The 22,826-nt window shown below is 49.2% G+C and overlaps 1 protein-coding gene across 2 annotated transcripts in view; it reads right to left on the bottom strand.

Annotated features, from left to right (window-relative positions):
* KPNA1 (karyopherin subunit alpha 1) overlaps positions 1-22,826 on the bottom strand; it is an 89,692-nt gene that overhangs the window by 41,763 nt on the left and 25,103 nt on the right. For both annotated transcript variants that reach the window (XM_059720321.1, XM_014598217.3), the window contains 2 exons: positions 21,873-21,967; positions 7,741-7,872 (listed from right to left, as the gene is read on the bottom strand). In XM_059720321.1, the coding sequence (XP_059576304.1) occupies positions 7,741-7,872; positions 21,873-21,967 (227 nt within the window). The remainder of the gene's footprint in view (positions 1-7,740; positions 7,873-21,872; positions 21,968-22,826) is intronic.

Below are 22,826 nucleotides of genomic sequence, written 5' to 3'. Positions count from 1 at the left end.
GAAATTGTTTTTTAGATATATAGGGAGTAAAAGGAAGGCCCAGGGAAGAATAGGACCCCTACTAAATGGGCAGAAGCAATTGGTGACAGACAGGGGGGACAAGGCTGAACTCCTCAACGAGTTCTTTGCCTCAGTGTTCCTAAGTGAGGGGCACGACAAGTCTCTCACTGGGACTGTAGAGAGGCAGCAGCAAGGCGCCAGACTACCATGCGTAGACCCTGAAATGGTGCAGTGTCACTTGGAAGAACTAGATGCCTTTAAGTCGGCAGGCCCGGATGAGCTCCATCCGAGGGTGCTGAAGGCACTGGCTGACGTCATTGCACAGCCACTGGCGGGAATATTTGAACGCTCGTGGCGTACGGGCCAAGTCCCAGAGGACTGGAAAAGGGCCAATGTGGTTCCCATCTTCAAGAAGGGGAGGAAGGAGGACCTGGGCAACTATAGGCCAGTCAGTCTCACCTCCATCCTTGGCAAAATCTTTGAAAAAATTATCAAGGCTCACATTTGTGAGAGCCCGGCAGGATAAATTATGCTGAGGGGAAACCAGCACGGGTTCGTAGCAGCAGATCGTGCCTGACTAATCTAGTCTCTTTTTATGACCAGGTTACAAAACGCCTGGACACAGGAGGAGGGGTGGATGTCATATACTTAGACTTCAGGAAGGCCTTCGATACGGTATCCCACCCCATACTGGTGAACAAGTTAAGAGGCTGTGACTTGGATGACTACACAGTCCGGTGGGTGGCGAACTGGCTGGAGGGTCGCACCCAGAGAGTCGTGATGGACGGGTCACTTTCGACCTGGAAGGGTGTGGGCAGTGGGGTCCCGCAGGGCTCGGTCCTTGGACCGATACTCTTTAATGTCTTCATCAGCAACTTGGACGAGGGAGTCAAATGTACTCTGTCCAAGTTTGCAGATGACACAAAGCTATGGGGAGAAGTGGACACGCCGGAGGGCAGGGAACAGCTGCAGGCAGACCTGGATAGGTTGGACAAGTGGGCAGAAAACAACAGAATGAAATTCAACAAGGAGAAATGCAAAGTGCTGCACCTAGGGAGGAAAAATGTCCAGCACACCTACAGCCTAGGGAATGACCTGCTGGGTGGCACAGAAGTGGAAAGGGATCTTGGAGTCCTAGTGGACTCCAAGATGAACATGAGTCGGCAGTGTGATGAAGGCATCAGAAAAGCTAATGGCACTTTATCGCGCATCAGCAGATGCATGAAGAATAGATCCAAGGAGGTGATACTTCCCCTCTATCGGGCGCTGGTCAGACCGCAGTTGGAGTACTGCGTGCAATTCTGGGCGCCACACTTCAAGAGGGATGCAGATAACCTGGAGAGGGTCCAGGGAAGGGCCACTCGTATGGTTAAGGACCTGCAGACCAAGCCCTACAAGGAGAGACTAGAGAAACTGGACCTTTTCAGCCTCTTGAAGAGAAGGTTGAGAGGCGACCTTGTGGCTGCCTATAAGTTCATCATGGGGGCACAGAAGGGAATTGGTGAGGTTTTATTTACCAAGGCGCCCCCGGGGGTTACAAGAAATAATGGCCACAAGCTAGCAGAGAGCAGATTTAGATTGGACATTAGGAGGAACTTCTTCACAGTTCGAGTGGCCAAGGTCTGGAATGGGCTCCCAAGGGAGGTGGTGCTCTCCCCTACCCTGGGGGTCTTCAAGAGGAGGTTAGATAAGCATCTAGCTGGGGTCATCTAGACCCAGCACTCTTTCCTGCCTATGCAGGGGGTCGGACTCAATGATCTATTGAGGTCCCTTCTGACCCTAACATCTATGAATCTATGAACTGGGCTTAATTAGTCTGGAGAAGAGAAGACTGATTTAATTGCAGCCTTCAACTGCCTGAAGGGTGGTTACAAAAGGGACTGTTCTGAGGGGTGGCAGATGAGAGAACAAGGAACAGTGGTCTCACATTGTAACAAGGGAAGTTTAGGTTGGATATTAGGCACAACTCTCTCATGAGGAGGGTAGTAAAGCACAGGAACAGGTTATCCAGAGAGGCTGTGGAATCTCCATCCTTGGAGGATTTTGAGACCTGGCTAGACAAAGTCTTGGCTGAGATGACATAGTTGAGGATTGTCCTGCTTTGAGCAGGGGATTGGACTAGATGTGACTTCAGTCCTAAGGAGGGGCAGTGCAGCAGCATAGGAAGCCAAGGGTGAGCCAGGGATGCACAGTGCAGCAGGGAGTGGAGGAAGGCTCATGAGGCATGCAGCCTTACGGGGGCCTGCAACTTCCTAAGGCAGCTGCTATCGCAGCCCATGGGGAACATGGTCCCCCCCAGCCTGGAATTTGGAGAGCCCTGTCAAGTACAGAATTTTGTTAGCAATTTTTCTCCAGGGGACTCCCTCCTGCAGCAGTCAGCATCCAGAAAGGATGAATTGTTGAGGTATTTCTATTTTAAGCCTCAAAGTGCAGCCGTAGGCCTAACTCACTGTATGCCATCTAAAACCTGCATTGAATATGAAATTAGCTGTTTCCTCATGAGTTCTGCTATTGTGCTATCATCTTACTACAAATAGCTCATAAAAAATAATATATTTAGCGCCACAATATCTCTGTAAGATAGGATAAGGTCATGACCAAAATGGACAAATCTCATTTTGAAAGCTCAGCATGAGTTGTCAATGATCAGATTTTTATGAGTACCTGACATGTTAGCAGCATTTTCTTTGTTCAAAGCATCAATACAATGCGTTTAATTGCCACTGCAGGTATGCAGCAGTTCTGCAACTAAATGTCTCACATGGGAACCCAAAAATTATGAAATTGTGGCCACATAATTCATAGATTGTTAGGGGCTGGAAGGGACCTTGAAGATCACCGGGTCCAGTCACTCTGAATTAGGCAGGAAAAGACAACTGGGGTCAAGTGACCTCAGCGAGGTGACCGTCCAGTCTAGTTTTAAGATTTCCAGGGTAGGTGACTGTACCACCACTGGAGGGAGTTTATTCCACAGTCTGGACACCCTGACTGTGAAGGAGTTTTTTCCTGGAATTGAGCCTGAAACAGCCTTCCAGGAGTTTGTATCCATTGCTCCTGGTTTCTCCAGGGGTGCTCTGGTGAACAGCTGTTCACCAAGTTCTTGATCTACTCCCCTGATTCATAGATTCATAGATGCTAGGGTCGGAAGGGACCTCAATAGATCATCGAGTCCGACCCCCTGCATAAGCAGGAAAGAGTGCTGGGTCTAGATGACCCCAGCTAGATACTCATCTAACCTCCTCTTGAAGACCCCCAGGGTGGGGGAGAGCACCACCTCCCTTGGGAGCCCGTTCCAGACCTTGGCCACTCGAACTGTGAAGAAGTTCTTCCTAATGTCCAATCTAAATCTGCTCTCTGCTAGCTTGTGGCCATTGTTTCTTGTAACCCCCGGGGGCGCCTTGGTGAATAAATACTCACCAATTCCCTTCTGTGCCCCCGTGATGAACTTAAAGGCAGCCACAAGGTCGCCTCTCAACCTTCTCTTGCGGAGGTTGAAAAGGTCCAGTTTCTCTAGTCTCTCCTCGTAGGGCTTGGTCTGCAGGCCCTTAACTATACGAGTTGCCCTTCTCTGGACCCTCTCCAGGTTATCCGCATCCTTCTTGAAGTGTGGCGCCCAGAATTGCACGCAGTACTCCAACTGCGGTCTGACCAGCGCCCGATAGAGGGGAAGTATCACCTCCCTGGACCTATTCATCATGCATCTGCTGATGCACGATAAAGTGCCATTGGCTTTTCTGATGGCTTTGTCACACTGCCGGCTCATGTTCATCTTGGAGTCCACTAGGACTCCAAGATCCCTTTCCACCTCTGTGCCACCCAGCAGGTCATTCCCTAGGCTGTAGGTGTGCTGGACATTTTTCCTCCCTAGGTGCAGCACTTTGCATTTCTCCTCGTTGAACTGCATCCTGTTGTTATCTGCCCACTTGTCCAACCTATCCAGGTCTGCCTGCAGCTGTTCCCTGCCCTCCGGCGTGTCCACTTCTCCCCATAGCTTTGCGTCATCTGCAAACTTGGACAGAGTACATTTGACTCCCTCGTCCAAGTTGCTGATGAAGACATTAAAGAGTATCGGTCCAAGGACCGAGCCCTGCGGGACCCCACTGCCCACACCCTTCCAGGTCGAGACCGACCCATCCACCACGACTCTTTGGGTGCAACCCTCTAGCCAATTCGCCACCCACCGGACTGTGCAGTCATCCACATCACAGCCTCTTAGCTTGTTCACCAGTATGGGGTGGGATATCGTATCGAAGGCCTTCCTGAAGTCTAAGTATACGACATCCACCCCTCCTCCTGTGTCCAGGCGTTTCGTAACCTGGTCATAGAAAGAGACTAGATTGGTCAGGCACGATCTGCCCGCCACAAACCCGTGCTGGTTTCCCCTCAGCATAATTTGCCCTGCCAGGCTCTCACAAATGTGAGCCTTGATAATTTTTTCAAAGACTTTACCAAGGATGTAGGTGAGACTGACTGGCCTATAGTTGCCCGGGTCCTCCTTCCTCCCCTTCTTGAAAATGGGGACCACGTTAGCCCTTTTCCAGTCCTCTGGGACTTGGCCCGTGCACCACGAGCGTTCGAATATTCCTGCCAGTGGCTCTGCAATGATGTCGGCCAGTGCCTTCAGCACGCTCGGATGGAGCCCATCCAGGCCTGCCGATTTAAAGGCATCCAGTTCTTCCAAAACCACTACCAAATCCCCTCTCAGCCTTCTCTTCTCTAGGCTGAAGAGGCCCAACTCCCTCAGCCTCTCCTCGTATGTCTCCTTGTTTTGCAAGTCCCTGATCATACAGGTGGCTCTTCTTCGGACCCTCTCAAGTTTTTCCACATACTTGAAGTGCAGCACCCAGAATTGGACGTAGTACTCCAGCTGCAGTCTCACCAGTGCAGAGTATGGTGGGAGTAGCACTTCCTTAGTTTTGCATGAGATGTAACAGTTAACGCATGCCAGCTTGTTGTTTGCCCTGCTTGCCACAGCATCGCACTGCCGGCTCACGTTCACGCAATGGTTGATTACTTCCCCTAGGTCCCTTTTGGCTGTGGTGCAAGTCAAATTGTCACCACGGAGGCTGCAGGTATGGTGGGGATTGTCTGCCCCCAGATGGAGCACTTTACACTTCTGAATACTGAACTTCCTCTGGTTCTGGTCGTCCCAACTCTCTAGCCTTTCCAGGTCCGTCTGTATCTGCAACCTATCTTCTGGCATGACCACGCTCCTGCTAATTAGTGGTCATCTGCAAACACTTTACTTACAAAGACCTGCACTACACCACACAAACTTTGGGTAGAGGCAGGGAGATAATCTAATTCTCCAGGGAGGCTTTCCTTTCTTTTTTGGATATCTCCTTCCTCATTCGTAACACACATTTAATCTCTTTAACAAACAAGACAAGAGTCATACAGACAAAAGCCTCTTTCATTGTATACCAGTTCATTCTTTTAATAGTGTGCTTTTTAAAAATGCAACTTCCTTAGAGCATTTTTTCTTTAAAAAGAAACCAAAAAACTCCCAGAGGTTCCACCATGTTGACCCACCCAGATCCATACGGATTGTCAGCGGGACTGAAATATTTAGATCCAAACATGTGCCATTTGTAGAGGTAATGGGATAACTGGAAGAGTTCTGTTTCCCTATAGGCAGTAGTCAGTAAAGAAGGACAAGGAATACAACTTGCTCCTGTAAGTCAAATACCTCCTAACAGAACAGCAACAAACTTATATGTTCAATTAAGAATTTTGGAGGAGAGTCTGCTCCTGTGGTTCTAGATCATTGTTACTCTTGCTTGTAATCCAATATAAGCGCTCCAGCCATTTGTTTCCCTGAACCTTCCCAAACCTTTCTTAACTCTTGCCTGAACTCCTATGTTCTTATTCCTCACCTACTTAACTCATCTCTCTGGATATGAATCAGGCTCATTCCTCTGCCAACATGTTGCCTGAAAGCCAGCAGGAACAGCATTGAAAGAATCACTTCTGAGGGCTAATTTCTCCTACTACAGCTCCAATGCAGAACATAGGCAGGGATGGCACATGCCAGCAAACAGGATTTTGGAGAATATTTCTGCCAACCCCTAATAAACCTCTGAACATGTGTCAACTGCTTTTAAAGATTTAAAACTTCAGCAAAACATAAGTGGATTTTCACAGGGACAGTTGAAGGCACAGGACTACCAACCTAGCAACCTGTGATAAAGTTTCAGTCTCTGCTTCAAAAAAAAAAGGGAGGGAAGGAGAGCGAGCCTGAAATTTTTCAACAGAGCTATAAGCAATGGAAAAACAATTTTCTAATGAGAAATGTTAGGCAACCTTACTCATACTAACTTAACACTACCTATGTCATGTATAATAAAGGCAGGTTATTTATAGAAAATTACTTACAAACTGGACTCACCCGAACAATCTGCATATTAATATAACTAAATACAAGTTTATATATCTAGAAATAAAGAATGTAGGTGATAGCTGGAAACAGTACCCTGGAAAAGACTAACTGAAAAGAACAATTCTTCTTGGTAGATAAGTGGTTCAGAATATACTCCCAGTGAGCTTCTGCAACTAAGAGACTATCTAGTAGAAGACATATGACATAACCTCTCTGTAGAGCAGTGATAAAACTATTAATGTCCAGATCATGAGACCTCACATCATGAAATATGTTGAAAAAAACTAACAAGGATTCAGAAAAGGACTGTAAAAATATGTGAGAACTGGAAAATGCGTTACAGTGAAAAGCTGGGGAAGCCATATTTAGTTTACCCAAGAAAAGTTTAAAGAGGTTAGTGCTCTCTTCTCTTCTTTCTTTCGTATGACATCAGATATCAACTTCCAAATCTATGAGCCACTGTCTGGTAAGAGGTTGGCTGATCACAACCTATATGTTGTTACATGGTAAGAAAATAAAGAACTTTTTAATCAACAAAATCCCTCCTTAGAAACTGAAGCTAGGTAAGTTCATACATAGGAGAGGTACATTTTTTTAAGCTAGGATGATTAACTACTGAAACAACCTACAAAGATTCCTCACCACTTGAAATCTTCAAAGCATGAGTGTCTTCATTTTAACACATGTGGCTCTTGCTCAAATGTTGTTTAGACTTCATGCACAAATTACTGTGTGAAAATTGTGTTATGCAGGAGGTCAGGCTAAATGATCACTATGGCCCCTTCTGTCCTTGAAATATATTAATCTAGTTTGCAGAAGAGACACTTCACTGTTGTTGACAGAACAAAATAATGCTGTATTCTTTCATGTTAATCACTCCCCCTCAAAGTGCACCATCAGCTCCATACAGCTGTATTGTTTCAGAACACTTTTGCTTACATCAGTCAAGAGGCATGTAACAAGTACTGTTACATATCAGCATTTTTTCTGTTTTAGAGAAAGAGCCATCATTTTCATTCATGTTTTACCAACCAGAAAAATAGAAGCTTTAATATTTTATATTTCTAAATATTTTTTCAAACATCAGGTAGGCTTCACAACCTCGTCAGAAGGTAGGGAAATGTTATCCCTATTTCACTGACAAGATGTATTAAGCCACTTAAAATTACCTTGACAGTCTAGCAAAAGGCAAAATAGGGCATATTACAGTTGCTTTCACTAACAGGTCAATCTGCATCACAAGAATTAGTAACTGTCCATCAGGTCATTTGCCTCTCCAGAAGCATTTGATTATTTTATGAAGCAGCCCTTGATCCCATTTCAAATTAGAAAGAAAGAGAACCACAACTCTTAATCTTTACCTGCTCTTGTACATCTTCAAACTCTGAGCTGAGCAGCTCTATGAAGATGGGGACAGCTCCTGCTTGAATCACAATTCGAGTCTGAAGGGAATTTCCAGAGGCAATGTTTGTCAGCACCCAAGCAGCTTCAAACTGAAACACAAAATACAGGGAAATGCACACCATCAGCAGAAAGTTTAAATGCATTCTATAAGAAAGCAAGCATAAGACAAAAAACACAGAGTAACTAAACAGCTAACTGTGCTAAATTTGCAAACAATTTCAAGTATCAGAATCATATGGAATTGAAGTAAAAATTGCAGGAATGATTTATAAACATAACATCACATTTTCCATGCAATCTCAGTTATAATTTATTTTTGCTCAGAAGTTCCACAGCTTTTGCTTTATCCCATTTCTTTTTTTCATTGCCAAAGGGAACTACATGCAAGAAGGAATTCTTCCATATGATTTTTCACAAGGCTTGAGTTTTCAGGGCCTCTCAACTTTCCAGCATATTGCACAAAGTAGGGACTGATGTACCTGAACAAATACATATTGAGAACCAGTGAAGCATAACTGAAGTTTGCTCAACACAATTTTGTCACTCTCAAAATTTGGGGTGCCATTTTCAAATCCAGTAAGAATGAAGATTAAAGAACTTGCTAACATCTTTACAAGTTCTTTTGCCCTCGGTTACAGCCTGGCATCACCCTTCAGTTGGAGTATAATTCTTTGAGTAAAAAATTAGTAATATATGATGTCTGTGAATTAAACTGAGACCCCGATTTAAATCGTCTTGTGGATTTTAAGAATGACAAATATATTTTGTGCTATAATGTGATACAGGTAATAACCCTCTTTTTTGACAGGTTCAAGCTACTAAAGCTACTAGGTTCTCCCAGTATTCAAGCCTCTTTTCTTGTGATAGTGTAAATTATGGTTTTAGCTGCGATAGTCCAGACACTATACAGGAGGCTAATTTCTTCTGCTAACTGTTGGTCTGTTACCCCTGAGAATTTCTCCCTTCTTCAATATCACAGCTCTGCCTATTGTTCTTAATTAGTACTGTGCATGTTTCCCTCCTCAGACCTGATGAAGAATGCTTTGCATTCAAAAAGCCTGTCTAACTTTTCCCCAACAATGCAGTAGGGTCCAATAAAATGTATCAACCTAAAAAAAAAAATCTGTCTCTCTCGCATAATTTCTGGACCATCATAGCTACAACCCTCACTCCAACATTACCAAATATATTGATGTATTTTTGTTCAATATATGTCAATCCCTTGGTCTTGTCATGGGGTGAGCCCATGACAAGAGGTGAGCTCAGAGACCCAGAGTCTCTCTCTACTGCTCTACAACATATCCTTGGGACTTTGACTGAATCTTGCTTCAGGGCCAACTCTTCTCCTAGTAAATCTCTGTCTAACCAGTAGTCCGTCTGGACCTTACAGCTTTGTGGACAACTATCTCCCAGGCTCCTAAGACTCCCTGGGATTACAAAATAAAATGGGCCGGCTGCCCCTGAAGGAACAAAAAGCCAACTGCTGCCAGCCACCCTGAAATCACTCATCACCAAACAAAATAGAAGGTAAAAAGCCAAAACAGATTTATTATGCAAGACAGAAAAATATAAAGCAAGAAAGTTTGGAGACAAATACAAAACAAAACCAGAAATATCTCTGCTGCTTCCCCAAACGAAGCAGGCTCCTGGTGATCTCTGTGCTTCCACAAGCTAGCAATCCTGCTAGCTTATTAAGGTAATGCTCCAGCCTACTTTGCTCTTTTCTCTAAACTCAACATCCTTCCCCTCTTCCACCAAGAGACTTTTCCTTAAATACCTAATTGTGTCTCCTTCATCTAATTCTTTATTTTGTTCAAGGAGGACAGACCTATTCCCTCAAACAGACATCTGCCTAACAAGTTAATGCATCTTCTTTGGTATGCGTTTGATGCATTTTCCTTCTGAAGTACATTTGGACAATTTCTGACTGGAAAGCTTCTTAACACAATAACTGCCTGACAGTCAAAGAGGGTTAGATCAGTGATTTTTAAAGGGCATGCAGTGGCACACTAGTGTGCCGTAACAGTGGCAGAAGTATGTCATTAAAAGGGGGCTAGGATGGGGCTCAAGCCACACCAACCCAGCATGGAGAGAATGAGCCAACAGACCAGATCTGGCCTATGGACTAGTGAGCGCAGTGTGCCTCGAACTGAGCATGTTCCTCATTCCCCGCATTTCATTTGTCCCAAGAGGCTCAGCATCCCCCAAAACACCTCTCAAGAAATTAGACAGTGAAATCAAGCAGCTCCTGAAGAAGTGGATGTACTTCTAGCTAAGTGGATGTACCTGCAGCAATGAGATCTTGCACATCCCCTACTGGCAGGGGGATGCCAACATCTCCTGAATGGGAGACCTCTATATTATCACCTGCGCCTTCTGCCTCCTAACTTTGTCCCAATAACCTGGCAAGCAGCATCACTGCCAATGCTCTGAAGGAAACAACCAAGAAAAGGATCACCACACAAGGACCTGGACACATTCTTGAGTGGGTCACTGGAGGGTGAGTTCAGGCCCAACTATCAACTGAATCACTGTTACCCACTGAATCAGGATCTGCCTGGAGAGGTTTCTGAAGGGTGCTGTGCAGGTCAAGTACTTCAGTGACCTGAAGGCAAAACCTGACCAGGGCAAAAACCTTTGAGGTCACCTTGAAGTGGGATGCCAGCAACTACTTTATGCCTTGAGGGAACTTCACACATGTTGCAGACAGGCACTTCATCCACTGGGCCTGTCCCAAATGCTTCCCACTCAACGATGCCATCGCTACAGCCACAGGAGACCAGAAGTGCCAGAGGTGCAGCTATGAAAGCAAGACCCTGTGCCACATCCTGTTCAGCTGTGAGTCTCATGCAAGAGCCTGGCAACTCCACCACAAAGCCATGCAGGACCAGCTGATGAATACCATCTCACAACAGTAGCTGTGGACCACACCACTGCAGCCCCCCCCCCACTTGCAGCAGCAGCTCATACAGGAGCAAGACAAATTTGTGCTGGAGATTTTTGCCTCATCAAACATGCCTGAACGTGTACTTTGGTGCGGGGCAAATTGTGCCACTTGGGGCAAACTGACCCTGCCCAGCTCCTCCCAGATCTTCAGCCGGTATGAAGACACGCATCCAGCTTTTTTGCCACAGCTATACCAGGGGCACACCCGGCAGAGGGAGGCGGTGCAGGAGCACCGCCAGCAGGAACTGCTAGAACTGGAGAGGCACCTGGCCACTGACCCAAGCAACCCATCCCTCTGCGGAGAGTGTCGGGAGAGGTGGGAAGAGCTTCGTGCTCTGGACAACCGCCATGCCCATGGTGCGTTTGTCTGCTCACACGTCCAGCTCCTTCAGGAAATGGACCATGGCTCCCGCTTCTTCTATGCCCTGGAGAGGAGGCAGGGGACCAGGTGAGATGCGCCAGCACGCATGGGCCTTCTATGAAGAGCTCTTTTCCCTGGATCCAACCAATGCCAAAGCCTGTCAGACCCTGTGGGAGGGACTCCCACAGGTCAGCATGGATGACCGGGACCGACTGGAAGCTCCTCTCACTCTGGCCGAGTTTTCGGTCACCCTCCACCTGATGCCTGGCAACAAAGCACTGGGCATCACTGGGCTGACTGTGGAGTTCTACCAGGCCTTCTGGATATCCTCAGCCCAGACCTCGCCACAGTCTGAGCCGAATCTGCCTGTGGTGGGGAACTCCGCCTGTCCTGCCGAAGGGCCATGCTAACCCTCCTGCCAAAGAAAGAGGATCCCTATGACCTGAGGAACTGGTGTCCTGTGTCCCTCCTCTGCATGGACTACAATGTGGCAGTGAAGGCTATCTCACTGTGCCTGCGGTCCATGCTGATGGACATGATCCATCCCAACCAGACATACATGGAGCCTGGATGTTCCATCTTTGACAACCTGTACTTGGTTTGGGACCTCCTGGAGCTAGCGCGCTGGGAGGGCCCGTGTTTCACCCTCCTATCCCTGGACCGGAAGACATTTGAAAGAGTGGATCGTGGGTACCTCACAGGCATGCTGCAGGCCTTTGGCTTTGGGCCCCACTTCGTGCCGGCTCTCTAGGTGCTGTACACCTCTGCCAAGTGTTTGGTCAAGCTCAACTGGACCCTGGCAGAGCACATCCCATTCAGGAGAGGGGTGAATCAAGGCTGCCCACTGTCAGGCCAGCTGTACACCTTGGCCCTGGAGCCCTTCCTCGTTCTCCTGCGGAAGCGGGTGGCAGTGCTGATGCTCTGGGAACTGGCAGTGCGGCTGGTCCTGTCAGCGTATGCTGACGACATACTCCTCATGGTCCAGGACTCAGGTGACCTGGTGCAGATGGAAGCCTGCCAGGCATTGTACTCGGCAGCCTCCTCTGCCCAGGTCAACTGGGTCAAGAGCTTTGGCCTGGTGGTGGGTGATGGATGGCAGGTAGGCTCACTCACACCCATGTTCTGTGGGATCCACTAGAGCATGGGCTCGCTGCTCTACTTGGGGGTCTACCTGTTCCCCACAGACCCCTCCACAGCAGAGAACTGGCACCAGCTGGAGGTAAAGGTGGTGGAGTGGCTCCGGGCATGGGCAGGGCTCCTGAGATGTCTCTCCCTGCATGGGAGAGTGCTGGTGCTAAACCAGCTGGTCCTGTCCATGCCCTGGCACCTCTTACACACCCTGCCTGTGCCCCCTGAGGTCCTGGAGGGACTCCAGATACGGGCACTCGAGTTTTGCTCACTGGGATGGCACTGGGTGGCTGCAGAGGTCCTGAGCCTCCCCTTGCAGGAGGACAGCCAGGGCCTGGTTTGCCTGCGCAGCCAGGTCCTAGCATTCCACCTTCAGGCCCTACAGCAACTGCTATACGGTGTTGGCAGCCACGCAGCATGGAGCCACCTAGGGTGTGCTTTCCAATATGACTGGCAGCACCTCAGCTTGAGGGGCTTCTCCCTGCAGGACTTGCAAGGGCTGCCAGATTTCTACCAGGACCTCCTCTGGGCCTGAAGGCTGGTCTCCACATCCAGGTCCCCCACAATAGTTGCCTAGGGCGCTGACCTGCTTGTTAAGCCCCTCCTCTGGAACTCCCAGCTGGAGGTGCCAACAGTAGAGGCACCCCAGTTGTGACAGAGGTTGATCCTGGCTGGTGTCACCTGTATTGGAGACCTCCTGGACTACTATAGGTGGGAGTGGGTGGACCACGCTGCACTGGCCCATCACATGGGTCTACTCATGACACATGCAACCTGCCGTCTGGTCCAGGAGGTGAAATCTGCCCCACCTCCCGATGCCCTTGCCTTTGTTGACCAGGTCCTGTGCAGCGGCAGCAGAGGAAGACCCTGGTGCACATGACCCTCGAGTGTGCCAGGCTGCAGCCCCTCCATCTCCACATCTAGAACCTCCTCTTGAGGTTCTGGTTGAATTTCACCCCCCACCTTTTTGTTTTTGGTCACTCCACCATGTCCCGGGACCTCCTGGTCAACCTCCTCCTGGCCATGGCCAAGCGGGCCCTGTACTTGACCAGGAAGGAGGCTCTAACCGGGAAGGTGCCCAGAGACTGTGGGGCCGCTTTCCTCTCACTTGTGTGTGCACATTTTCAGGCAGAGCACCAGTGGGCAGCGTCCACTGGCTTCTTGGACGCCTCTGAGGACCTGTGGGTGCAGCCTGGGGGGGGCTCTGCTTGGTGTCCCCCTCAGACACACTTATTTTCACGTTTTGACCCTTTGACCCACACGACACTTGTATCCTATTTTTTTCATTAGTTGCATCAAGCATTTTGTTGTAACTTTCACCCATTAGCCCCCATACAATAGGGGCTACGCGTTAGCTGGGTGGGCCTTAGGGCCCATGGTATTTTGAATGTTACAAATAGATAGGAGCTTCTGAGGCCCAGCCATCTGGTATCTGGGGACACTACCCCTTGTGCCAGCTGGACTGCTGAAGCAGCCCTAACCTGGAGTGGCCCCTGCACCCTCTATGCACTGTAGCAGTCTGGCAGCGGAGGCTGCTGCCTGGCTGTAACCTGCTGTCACCTGCGACAGCATCCCCACTCTTGGTCCTATGGCCCCATGGCTGTGCACATGCCAGACCTAGATGGGGACTGCATGGCCACAACTGGTATGCGCACTGCAGCAGAGCCTCCTGCACCTCTGGGCCACCTGCCAGTGGGCCATGGCTGCACCACTGGCTGTCGGGCAGCACTACTGTCATGCCTCCTGGTGCCCCTGCTCTGCCATCTGGGCAGCTATCGCCCAGAAGATGTGCTCCTTGCAGTGGCCCACTTTGAACTGTCAAAGCATGTCCTCTCGGTCCCAAATGGCCAACAGGTCAGCCACTCCGTCTGCCCTCCAGCTGGGTCCCCAGTGCTGGCTCTGAACAGACTCCTCGGCCCGGGTCTTGCCAATTTTCTCACCAGCAGAGATCCTGGTGTTCCCTGTTTAAAAATTGCAAATTCTTTGATAAGAAACCCAAATTCTTGCATTAAAATAACCAAAATCCATAGTCTTTCATTTGGAAGCCTACCAGTACACCTCTGTCATCATAAAATGAATTCTAAATATATACCCTTTAGCATTTTCTTTTGGGTTTTTTGTCATAGAAAAGTCAGAGCTGCCCCTACCATCTTCACTCATCTGCAGTGCTGAGCAGCACTGATATGCCAGTGCTCTGCCCCTGCCCCTCACTCTCCACCCAAAGTGCCCCCCCACCCAGACCCCTCACTCCTGACTTGCAGCCCCTGCCTGCCCCCACTAGCTCCCTCCCAGCCTCAACTCTGTCCCAGCACCAGGACATGAGTCCAGCTGCAGCTGTCCCACACACTACTTTGGGGCTCTGAGCAGTGCAAGCCCTTGCTGTTCTGCTCTCTGCCCCATGCTGTCCCTGAGAAGCCCTCGACTGGGGACTGAGCTGGGTCCTTTCCTCCCAGGCCAGCTTCCCCCTGCACAGGCTACTCTAGGAGGACAGAGGGGCTCTAAGCCTGGGTCTGGCAGCCTCTCCTACCTGGAGCACTTCCCCACCCCCAATCCCCATCTCTCTCTCTCACACAACCCTGCTGCCACCTCCACCCCTCCCAGTATACCACATCCCCAAAGTAATTCCTAGGACCAGAAGCCCCCACAGGGTGGGTCTGAAGGTCCCAGCACTGGAGCGGGCATGAGGCAGGGCTGCAGGGTGGCAAGTGCTCCTGCAAACCGCAGCTCCTGCCAGCAGGTGTGGCGGGCCAGTAGGGGGAGCTCCTGCGTTGAGCCTCCCATCTCACCACGCCCGCCCACCTTCTGGACTCCACGTGTCTCTCCAGGGGCGCCTAAGCCCTAGCAGACCCCTTTTCGAGCCCCACCGCAGAGTCCAGGGTAACGTGTGCTGCCACCACCCCGAGAAGGGACTGTCTGGGTCCTGTGTCCTCAGGGAAACACAGGCCTAATAGCCCTATGGGTACTCGACCCAATACAAGAACTTGGGGCACTTCCCCAAGTCGGGGGCCAAAAAGGATAGTCTCCCTTTGTCTGCTGACCCAAGTGGCCTCCTACGCATAATTAAACCCAACCCTCAATAAGTCTCCTACACCAGTCACAAAGGAGAACTTTATTGCTCCCAACAGGATGAGGTAAAATAGGGTAAGAGGCAGAGTACTATCAAGGGATTACCATTGAGCAAAACAGTCTGGCTGAGGTAGCCGTTTGATACGCAAATGCATCACTGTGAGCTGACTAGCTCTCTAGAAACACTTACAAGTATCATTCAGAAGATGGTACAGATCTGGCTTGGAGATTTCCAGAGAGAGAGCATTTCAGATGGATCAGACTCTCTCCCCGTGTCCTGATGCTTGTGCCATGCTGGAAAAATGGCTTCTCCTTCTTCTTGGACCAGGCCCTTATATAGCCTTTCTGACCTCAGCAGTCCAGTCCAATACAAGCCAGCAATTAGCCAACCAATTTAAAAAGCATCACTGGTTACCTGGGCAGATGAGCAGGGGCTTTTCCCTCTCCTCACTCATGTGACCAGAAGGACCACACCCTAGGTACCAGGCTTTTGTCACATAGGCAGGGAAGAAAATCCCCCCTCCCTTAGGAATATGACCCCAGTGTTCCAAGCTGACAGGGACAGATTTCTGGAGAGGGACATAGACAATGGCATTTCTGTTACGCTCGCTCCCCCACCCCCATCTCTCTCTCTCTCTCACACAACCCTGCTGTCACCTCCACCCCTCCCAACCCATCACATCTCCAAAGTGATTCCTAGGACCAGAAGCCCCCACAGGGTGGGTCTACAGGTCCCAGCACTGGGGTGGGCATGAGGCAGGGCTGCAGGGTGGCAGGTGCTCCTGCAAGCCGCAGCTCCTGCCAGCAGGTCCCATCTAATCCCATGTGGCTGGCTGGGCACACACGGTATGAGATTTGTAGGAGGATGTGGGGAGAAGGGGAGTGCGGGAGTTTGGGGTTTGTGGCTGGGTATGTGAGTAAGGGGCTTGTGAGGGTAATTTGGGGGTGTGGGGTTTGTGGCTGAATTGTGGGGGAGACTGTGGATGTGGGGGGGCTGCCCAGGAGAGATGGGTCCCTCCATCCCCCGCAGGGTGCAGCCCCCCTGCACACCTCACTGACTGCCCTGTATTGCATGTTGCGGGCCCGGCCCAGACTGGGGCTGTGAGCCTTCAGGCAGCACCAAGCTGCTCTGGCTGTCACCAGAGGTCCTGGCACTACTCGTAGGGGCCATTCATTGCGCCAAACCGAGTCCTGCCTCCACATGCTCCACGTGCCATCAGGTTGGGCTGGTTCCAGAGGCAGGACCCAGCCCAGTGCAACATGCAGCCCCTGCGAGTGGTGCTGGGACCCCAAATGGCAGCCCAAGTGGCCCAGGGCTGCCCAAAGGCGCATGACCACAGGCCAGGCCTGCAAAATGCGCTGGATGCCAGGCAGCCAGAGCTGCACTACACCGTGCTGTGGGGGGGGGGGGGCTGTGCCAGGAAGGCCCTGAGCACCCCACGGCTACAGCTGCTGGGGGAGCCAGGGGGCAGTCGGCCATACAGGGGACAGGCATGGCACCCACTCCTCCCAAGCAACCCACCACCCACCCATCGTCTCCTGCACCGTCACAGGCTCACTCTCCCCTCCAGTTCCATCCCCAGCCCCAGTCTCTATAACTAGGCTGGAGCCTGGTCCGGATCACACTGCAGCCTGCACCGCTGGTTTTACCCCACATGCTGAGGCAGCATGGTGAAGCACCGGGGCAAGGGGCAACCATAGAAATGCTCTGGCCACCTGCCAAAGCATCTCTTTGGAAGGTGCAGAAGCATTCCTTGCCCTGCTTTTTTCCGTGGGGTTTTTTTGATACCTGAATTTCCAGGTATCAAATTTAGAGACCGTGCTGCAAGTATTCAGCGCAGGGAACATTTTTGGTTGCCATGTGCTTTTTCTTCCCACATGCCTCAACGGCTTTGAGACACTACAAGAGGCACGTGTGTGCTTGTCTGGATGCTCCTACAAACACTTTTTAATGCCTCTGAACATCTGCCACCTCACCTATTATATATCACATGCTAAAACCATTGTGAGAATCTTTTATAACCTGTGTATGAATGCAATTACCAAGTGTGGGGTCTTTATATTCCATCTGTCTCATCCTTACCATGGCATTTTGTATTTTATACTTTATACTTTTAAACCCCTAAGGAATGTACTCCCTGTAGAATGAAGTTACATCCTGGACCATTGTTAAAACTGCATTGAAACTGCATTGTTAAAATCTGCTATATTGGGCGGTCCCTTAAGTGAATCCAAGTATGTATGGTAATCAGTATGTAATGAAATGACAATAGCCTAGCAAAAGGAACTTACCATTACAAAACTCTACTCTACAAGCCATTTTAGGCTAATCAAGCCAAGGAACTGATTTCTGGGACTGAGCACCCACCCTATTCCTGCAACCCTTAACAATATCATTGTTAATTAATCAAAATCACAAACTGACTCCCAAAACTACACCACTGAACAAAACCCCCAGTGACTGTGACTAACAGCTGTCAGGTACTACTCAAGACACATGTGGGACAGCAACCTCCAGACTGGGCAGTCAAGATGATGCTGTGGGATCACAGAAGTCTGCCAGAAAGGGATAAAAGGCAGTGAAGCGTGACCCTCAGGGGTGTCCTCTCATCCAGCACCTGACCTACCGAGAAAGAAGGACAAGCAGGCGACCCCCTTCTGGAAAAGACATTGCCTTGAAGGAAGCTGACCATCGACAGCAGGCTCCCGGGCCTCAGATAGGTAGATATACTGACACCAGTGCTCTCACAATCACTACAGCAGCTACTATACACTATACTATATGGGTTTGAATGAGTGAGTGTGTGTGTGCTAATGTGACCAGGACAACTCATAACTCAAAGTTTGCATTTATGATTTTATTGGTAACTTCACATCCCATCCAATAAACTAGAATTTATGATAATCCTGAGAGTTGGTCCTTTGTAGCCAACATTATCTGGTGGAGAATGTGGCAAAATTCTAAGATTATTGATAGTTGCGACAGTTGATAATTGCGTGGAGGCTGTGCCACCTCATAGAACCCACGTCCGCAGAGAAGTGGAGTTGTTTGGAATTCGGGAGCTAAGGCCTTAAGAACGGACAGGCTCAGGGTCAGGAACAGATAAAACCCACGCCCGTGAAGAAGTGGGATACACACCTGGTCTGCAGGACAGGGAAGGGCAGGCTTCAGAGACAGACAGAACCCACGTGCGACTTGCGGGACAGGGGAGGGCCACGTCCACGAGGGCGTGGGAATTGGTTAGGGAATTCCTGAGGCATTGGGAGCATGAGGGCTCAAGGAAACCAACAGGTTTGAAGTATGTTGAGGGAGATGTCTTCTTTCTAAACAAAGACCCCCAAGGGTGGGGTGGGAGGCCAAGTGGGTAAGGAGGGAGGAAATTTCCCCTCTCCATAAGGAGATCCTAAGGGGTGGACCCAGTCCATGGAGGGAGGATGTATGCACCCCAGGCTTCTCCACAGGAGACAATGAAGCCCAATTTGAGACATTCTGCCTTTGTGAAAAACCCTCGACTCAAAGGCAACACAGTGCCCTGGTCTGGCTACTGTGGCATGTTATAAGAACAGCAATCGAGGGAAAAGCTCAGCAAGCCTCAGAAGTTGAGGAGAAAGAAGAGCAAATCCAAATTCTAAAAGATAAATGTACCCAGTTGAAAACCAGCAATCAGGCTCTAAAAGGACTGTCTCGAAATTTGGAAAATGAAAAAATGAGAAAGGTAAATCAAGATAATGCCCAATAATTGGAATCCTTGGGCCAGGAAAAGGCTAGCTGAGAAGGCTTACAAAAATTAGGGAAGACCATGGCTAAAGATCAAGGCAAGAAGGGAGCTAAAGTAAACCACGGCCCCTGCATAAATATCATCAATTGTTTAAAGAAAGAACTCCAGGAGCACAGTCTGCAGGTAGTAGCTGTCATTTGGGGAGACCAAGACCGGGACCCAGACATCCCCTTCAACCTGGGAGACATTTGGGGTGGGGAAATGTGGGGAGACCCAGAGGACACAGTAGATCCCTCCCCTAAGGACCCTAAGTCTGAGAAGGAGAGTGATCTGGTGCCTGAGGTGAGTAACATCACTCGAACCTCAGTCACCTGGGACGCACAGGGAAGCCACATACGTAATGGTTCCCCCCTTAGTGGAGTTGATCTAGTTGCCCAGGGCAAGACCTTGGGACCTGCTAACATTAGGAATTTGAGGCAATGGTTACAAAAATCCCTAACTAGTGGAATGTGAAACCCTGAGTACCCAGGAGTGGCATCACTTATTGAGAGCCTGTGCCAGTCCGGAGATTCAGGCAGCCATGAGTCATGAGGACAGCCTTGGGGGAGGCACTATTCCCCAGAGCATAGTGGATTTGGTAATCAACCTAGGAAGAAAGACATTTAAAGGGCAGTTTGAGATGAGTCACCAAACACCTGGGGAACCAGATAGGGACTATGTGACTCAGTGCATCATGTTGCAAGCAGCTTTGTGGTTAGGGAGGGGAAGAATTCCCCTCAGCTCCCTGGGGCTGCTCAGGGATGGGGATCCCTGGGTTGGGGTGGGGGGAAGCCCCCCAAGATAGGGGTTCCCAGGTGCCCCCATGCTGGGCTGCATAGGCAGGCACCCAACCAGGATTGCTTCTTCCTCCCTCCTGTTCAGGGGCAGGGGCACAGCTCCCCAGGGCTGCCTGGGCTGGGGAACTGAGGCTGGGGGAAACCCCCGAAGGAGGAGGCTCCCCCAAAGTGGGCCAGCACCCCGACAGGAGGCTCCTTAAATCCCTGTGTGGGGCAGCAGGGGGTTGGGGACATTTGGCTGGGCTGGCAATGGTCTGGGAGATGTACTCAAGCACCCCTTGCCTACTGGCCTGAGTCAGTGCAGGCCTCCCCCTGCCTTTCCTAATTGAAAACTGAATGTTAGTTCAGTTGGTTATTGGTTCAACCTATGCAGCTGCCCAGATTGAACTGATTCTGCCTCAGGATTTTTGACTATCTGTACTTAGCCCAAGAGATGTGGGGCGAGGTGGACACACTTGAAGGGAGAGAGAGGCTGCAACTAGATTTAGACAGGCTACAGAAGTGGGCAGACGAGAATAGGATGGGGTTCAACGTAGACAAATGCAGAGTGCTGCACCTTGGGAGAAGGAATCCACAGCATACATACAGGCTGGGGAGTTCCCTTCTTGAAAGTACAGAGGCAGAAAGGGATCTCGGAGTCATTATTGACTCCAAGATGGACATGAGCCGCCAATGCCAGACCGCAGCCAGCAAGGCCAGCCATACCTTGTCATGCATCCAAAGGTGCATCTCAAGCCGGTCCAGAGAGGTGATACTCCCCCTCTACGCGACTTTGGTCAGGCCGCAGTTGGAGTACTGCATCCGGTCGCACTTCAAAAGGGATGTGGACAGCCTGGAGAGGGTTCAGAGGAGGGCCACCCACTTGGTGAGAGGGCAGCAGGACAGGTCCTACAAGGAGAGACTGAAGGACCTGAACCTGTTCAGCCTCAGCAAGAGGAGGCTGAGGGGGGACCTGGTGGCTGCCTACATGCTCATCAGGGGGGAAATCAACAGCAAATAGGCAGAGCTCTTTTCTCCCCAGCACCACCTGGGGTGACAAGGAACAATGGTCATAAGCTGATGGAGAGTAGGTTTAGGTTAGAGATCAGAAGGCAATATTGTACAGTTAGGGTGGCCAAAATCTGGAACCAACTTCCCAAGGAGGTGGTCCTCACCCCTACCTTGGGCAAATTCAAGAGGAGGTTGGACGATCACCTGTCTGGTGTCTTGTGAACCCAGCATTCATTCCTGCCTGTGGCAGGGGTTCAGGCTAGATGATCTGTTCAGGTCCCTCCTGACTCTAGCTACTATGAAACTATGAAAAATGGAGAATACTCCACTTCCAGCATTGGTCTGCTCCAATGGTTCATCAACCTCACCAACAAAAACATATGGTTATTTCCAAACTGAATTTTTCTGGCATCAGCTTCCAGCCATTAGTCCTTTTTATAGCTTTCACCACTAAATAAAGAGCCATTTGGTATCCAGCATTTTCTTCCCTGGGAAGGTATTTTTACATTATTCAAATTCAAGTCACCTCTCAATCTTTATTTTGACAACAGCTACAGAGACTGAGCTCTTTAGTTTTTCATTAAGGCATTTTTCAAAGGCTACAAATTATTTTTGCCTCTCTTCTGAACATTGATTTTTTTAAAATATAAACATTAGAACTAGGCACAGTATTTCAGTATCAGTCATACCAATTCTGTGAATGTCACTGACTTTTCCCTGATACATCCCAAAATTGCATATTAGCCCTTTTGGGAATACTACGGCACTAGAAGTTTATGTCCAGATTGCTTGTCCACTCTGACCCCTACACCCTTTTCAAACTCACTGCCTCCCAGGGGAGAGTCCTCCATTCAGCAGCTATGCCTTATGTTTCTTCTTCCTAAATTTATCATTTTGCAACTGGTGATTTTAAAATGTATTTTGTTTTAATTGGCCCAAGGAGAGAGACAACTTCTATAATGCAGATCTCCTTAAGCAAGCTAGTTACATGCTCCTCTTAATGTGAATCACTGTCATAACAATAGAGAGGAAAAATAGTGTACCTGCAATGTACAGTTTTCTTTTCGTTTAAGGAACTCCACAAACCTTGCCACCACTCCTGGCGTGCTGATAACTTCATCTATTGGTGGATTAGGCTCTGTTTAAATAAAATGCAAAGTAATCCATAAGAATTGTCTAGCAAGGAAAGTCTCACACACCCCACCCACATACACACACACCTGTGTTGATTTGTTCTTTTATAAAGATCAGGAATTTAAATTTGCCTTTGAAAACAGATTCTACTTCAAAAAGAAAACACATGAAGGAAAGAAGTTGATTCATAAAAATCAAAAGGCTCCTTTACAGATAAGGTTAGTTCTCATTAACAGCACTTTTGTGATACTACTTCTGCAGCATCACATGCTAGTATTTTGTGTTTTGGGCACAGCTGGATTACAACTTTGTGGGAAGAAGCATGTTTAGGTAACTAAGATATTTGTTAGAGAGCCCAAAGGTTTGTTAGGGAGGATGTAGGAGCCCAGTATACCACCGCTACATGAAACAGATTCATAGATACTAAAGTGACCTATGACCATTAAGTTTGACATCCTGCAAAGCACAGGGCATAGAACCGCACCTAGTAATTTCTGTATACACATACAATTTCTGCTTGCGCTATATATTTCTTACAAAAAGATTCCGTCTCAATCTAATGATGTGATGAATCGACCAATACCCCTTAGATCAGCACCTGGCAACCCTTTCAAGCCACCACCTGGTACAACTTGGCTCCAGTTCAACAAAGGCTGGGTGGCTTACATGGTGCGTCAGTAGTAGGCGGGTTCCATTGCACTGGCTCTAGGGTCAGCCAGCTGGGAGCTGCACCTGTGCTGCAACTGCTTCTTCCAGCTCTTCACTCCCCAGCTGGGGCATGAGCACAGCTTCCAGCTGGTGAGGAGTTACATTGGGGTGAGGTATCTGGAAGCTGCATTCATACTACTGATGCTACTGTGCCA

The sequence above is a fragment of the Alligator mississippiensis genome, chromosome 1 (genome assembly GCF_030867095.1).
Source record: "Alligator mississippiensis isolate rAllMis1 chromosome 1, rAllMis1, whole genome shotgun sequence".
NCBI lineage: Eukaryota > Metazoa > Chordata > Crocodylia > Alligatoridae > Alligator > Alligator mississippiensis.
This window is presented reverse-complemented; position numbering and strand designations above follow the sequence as displayed.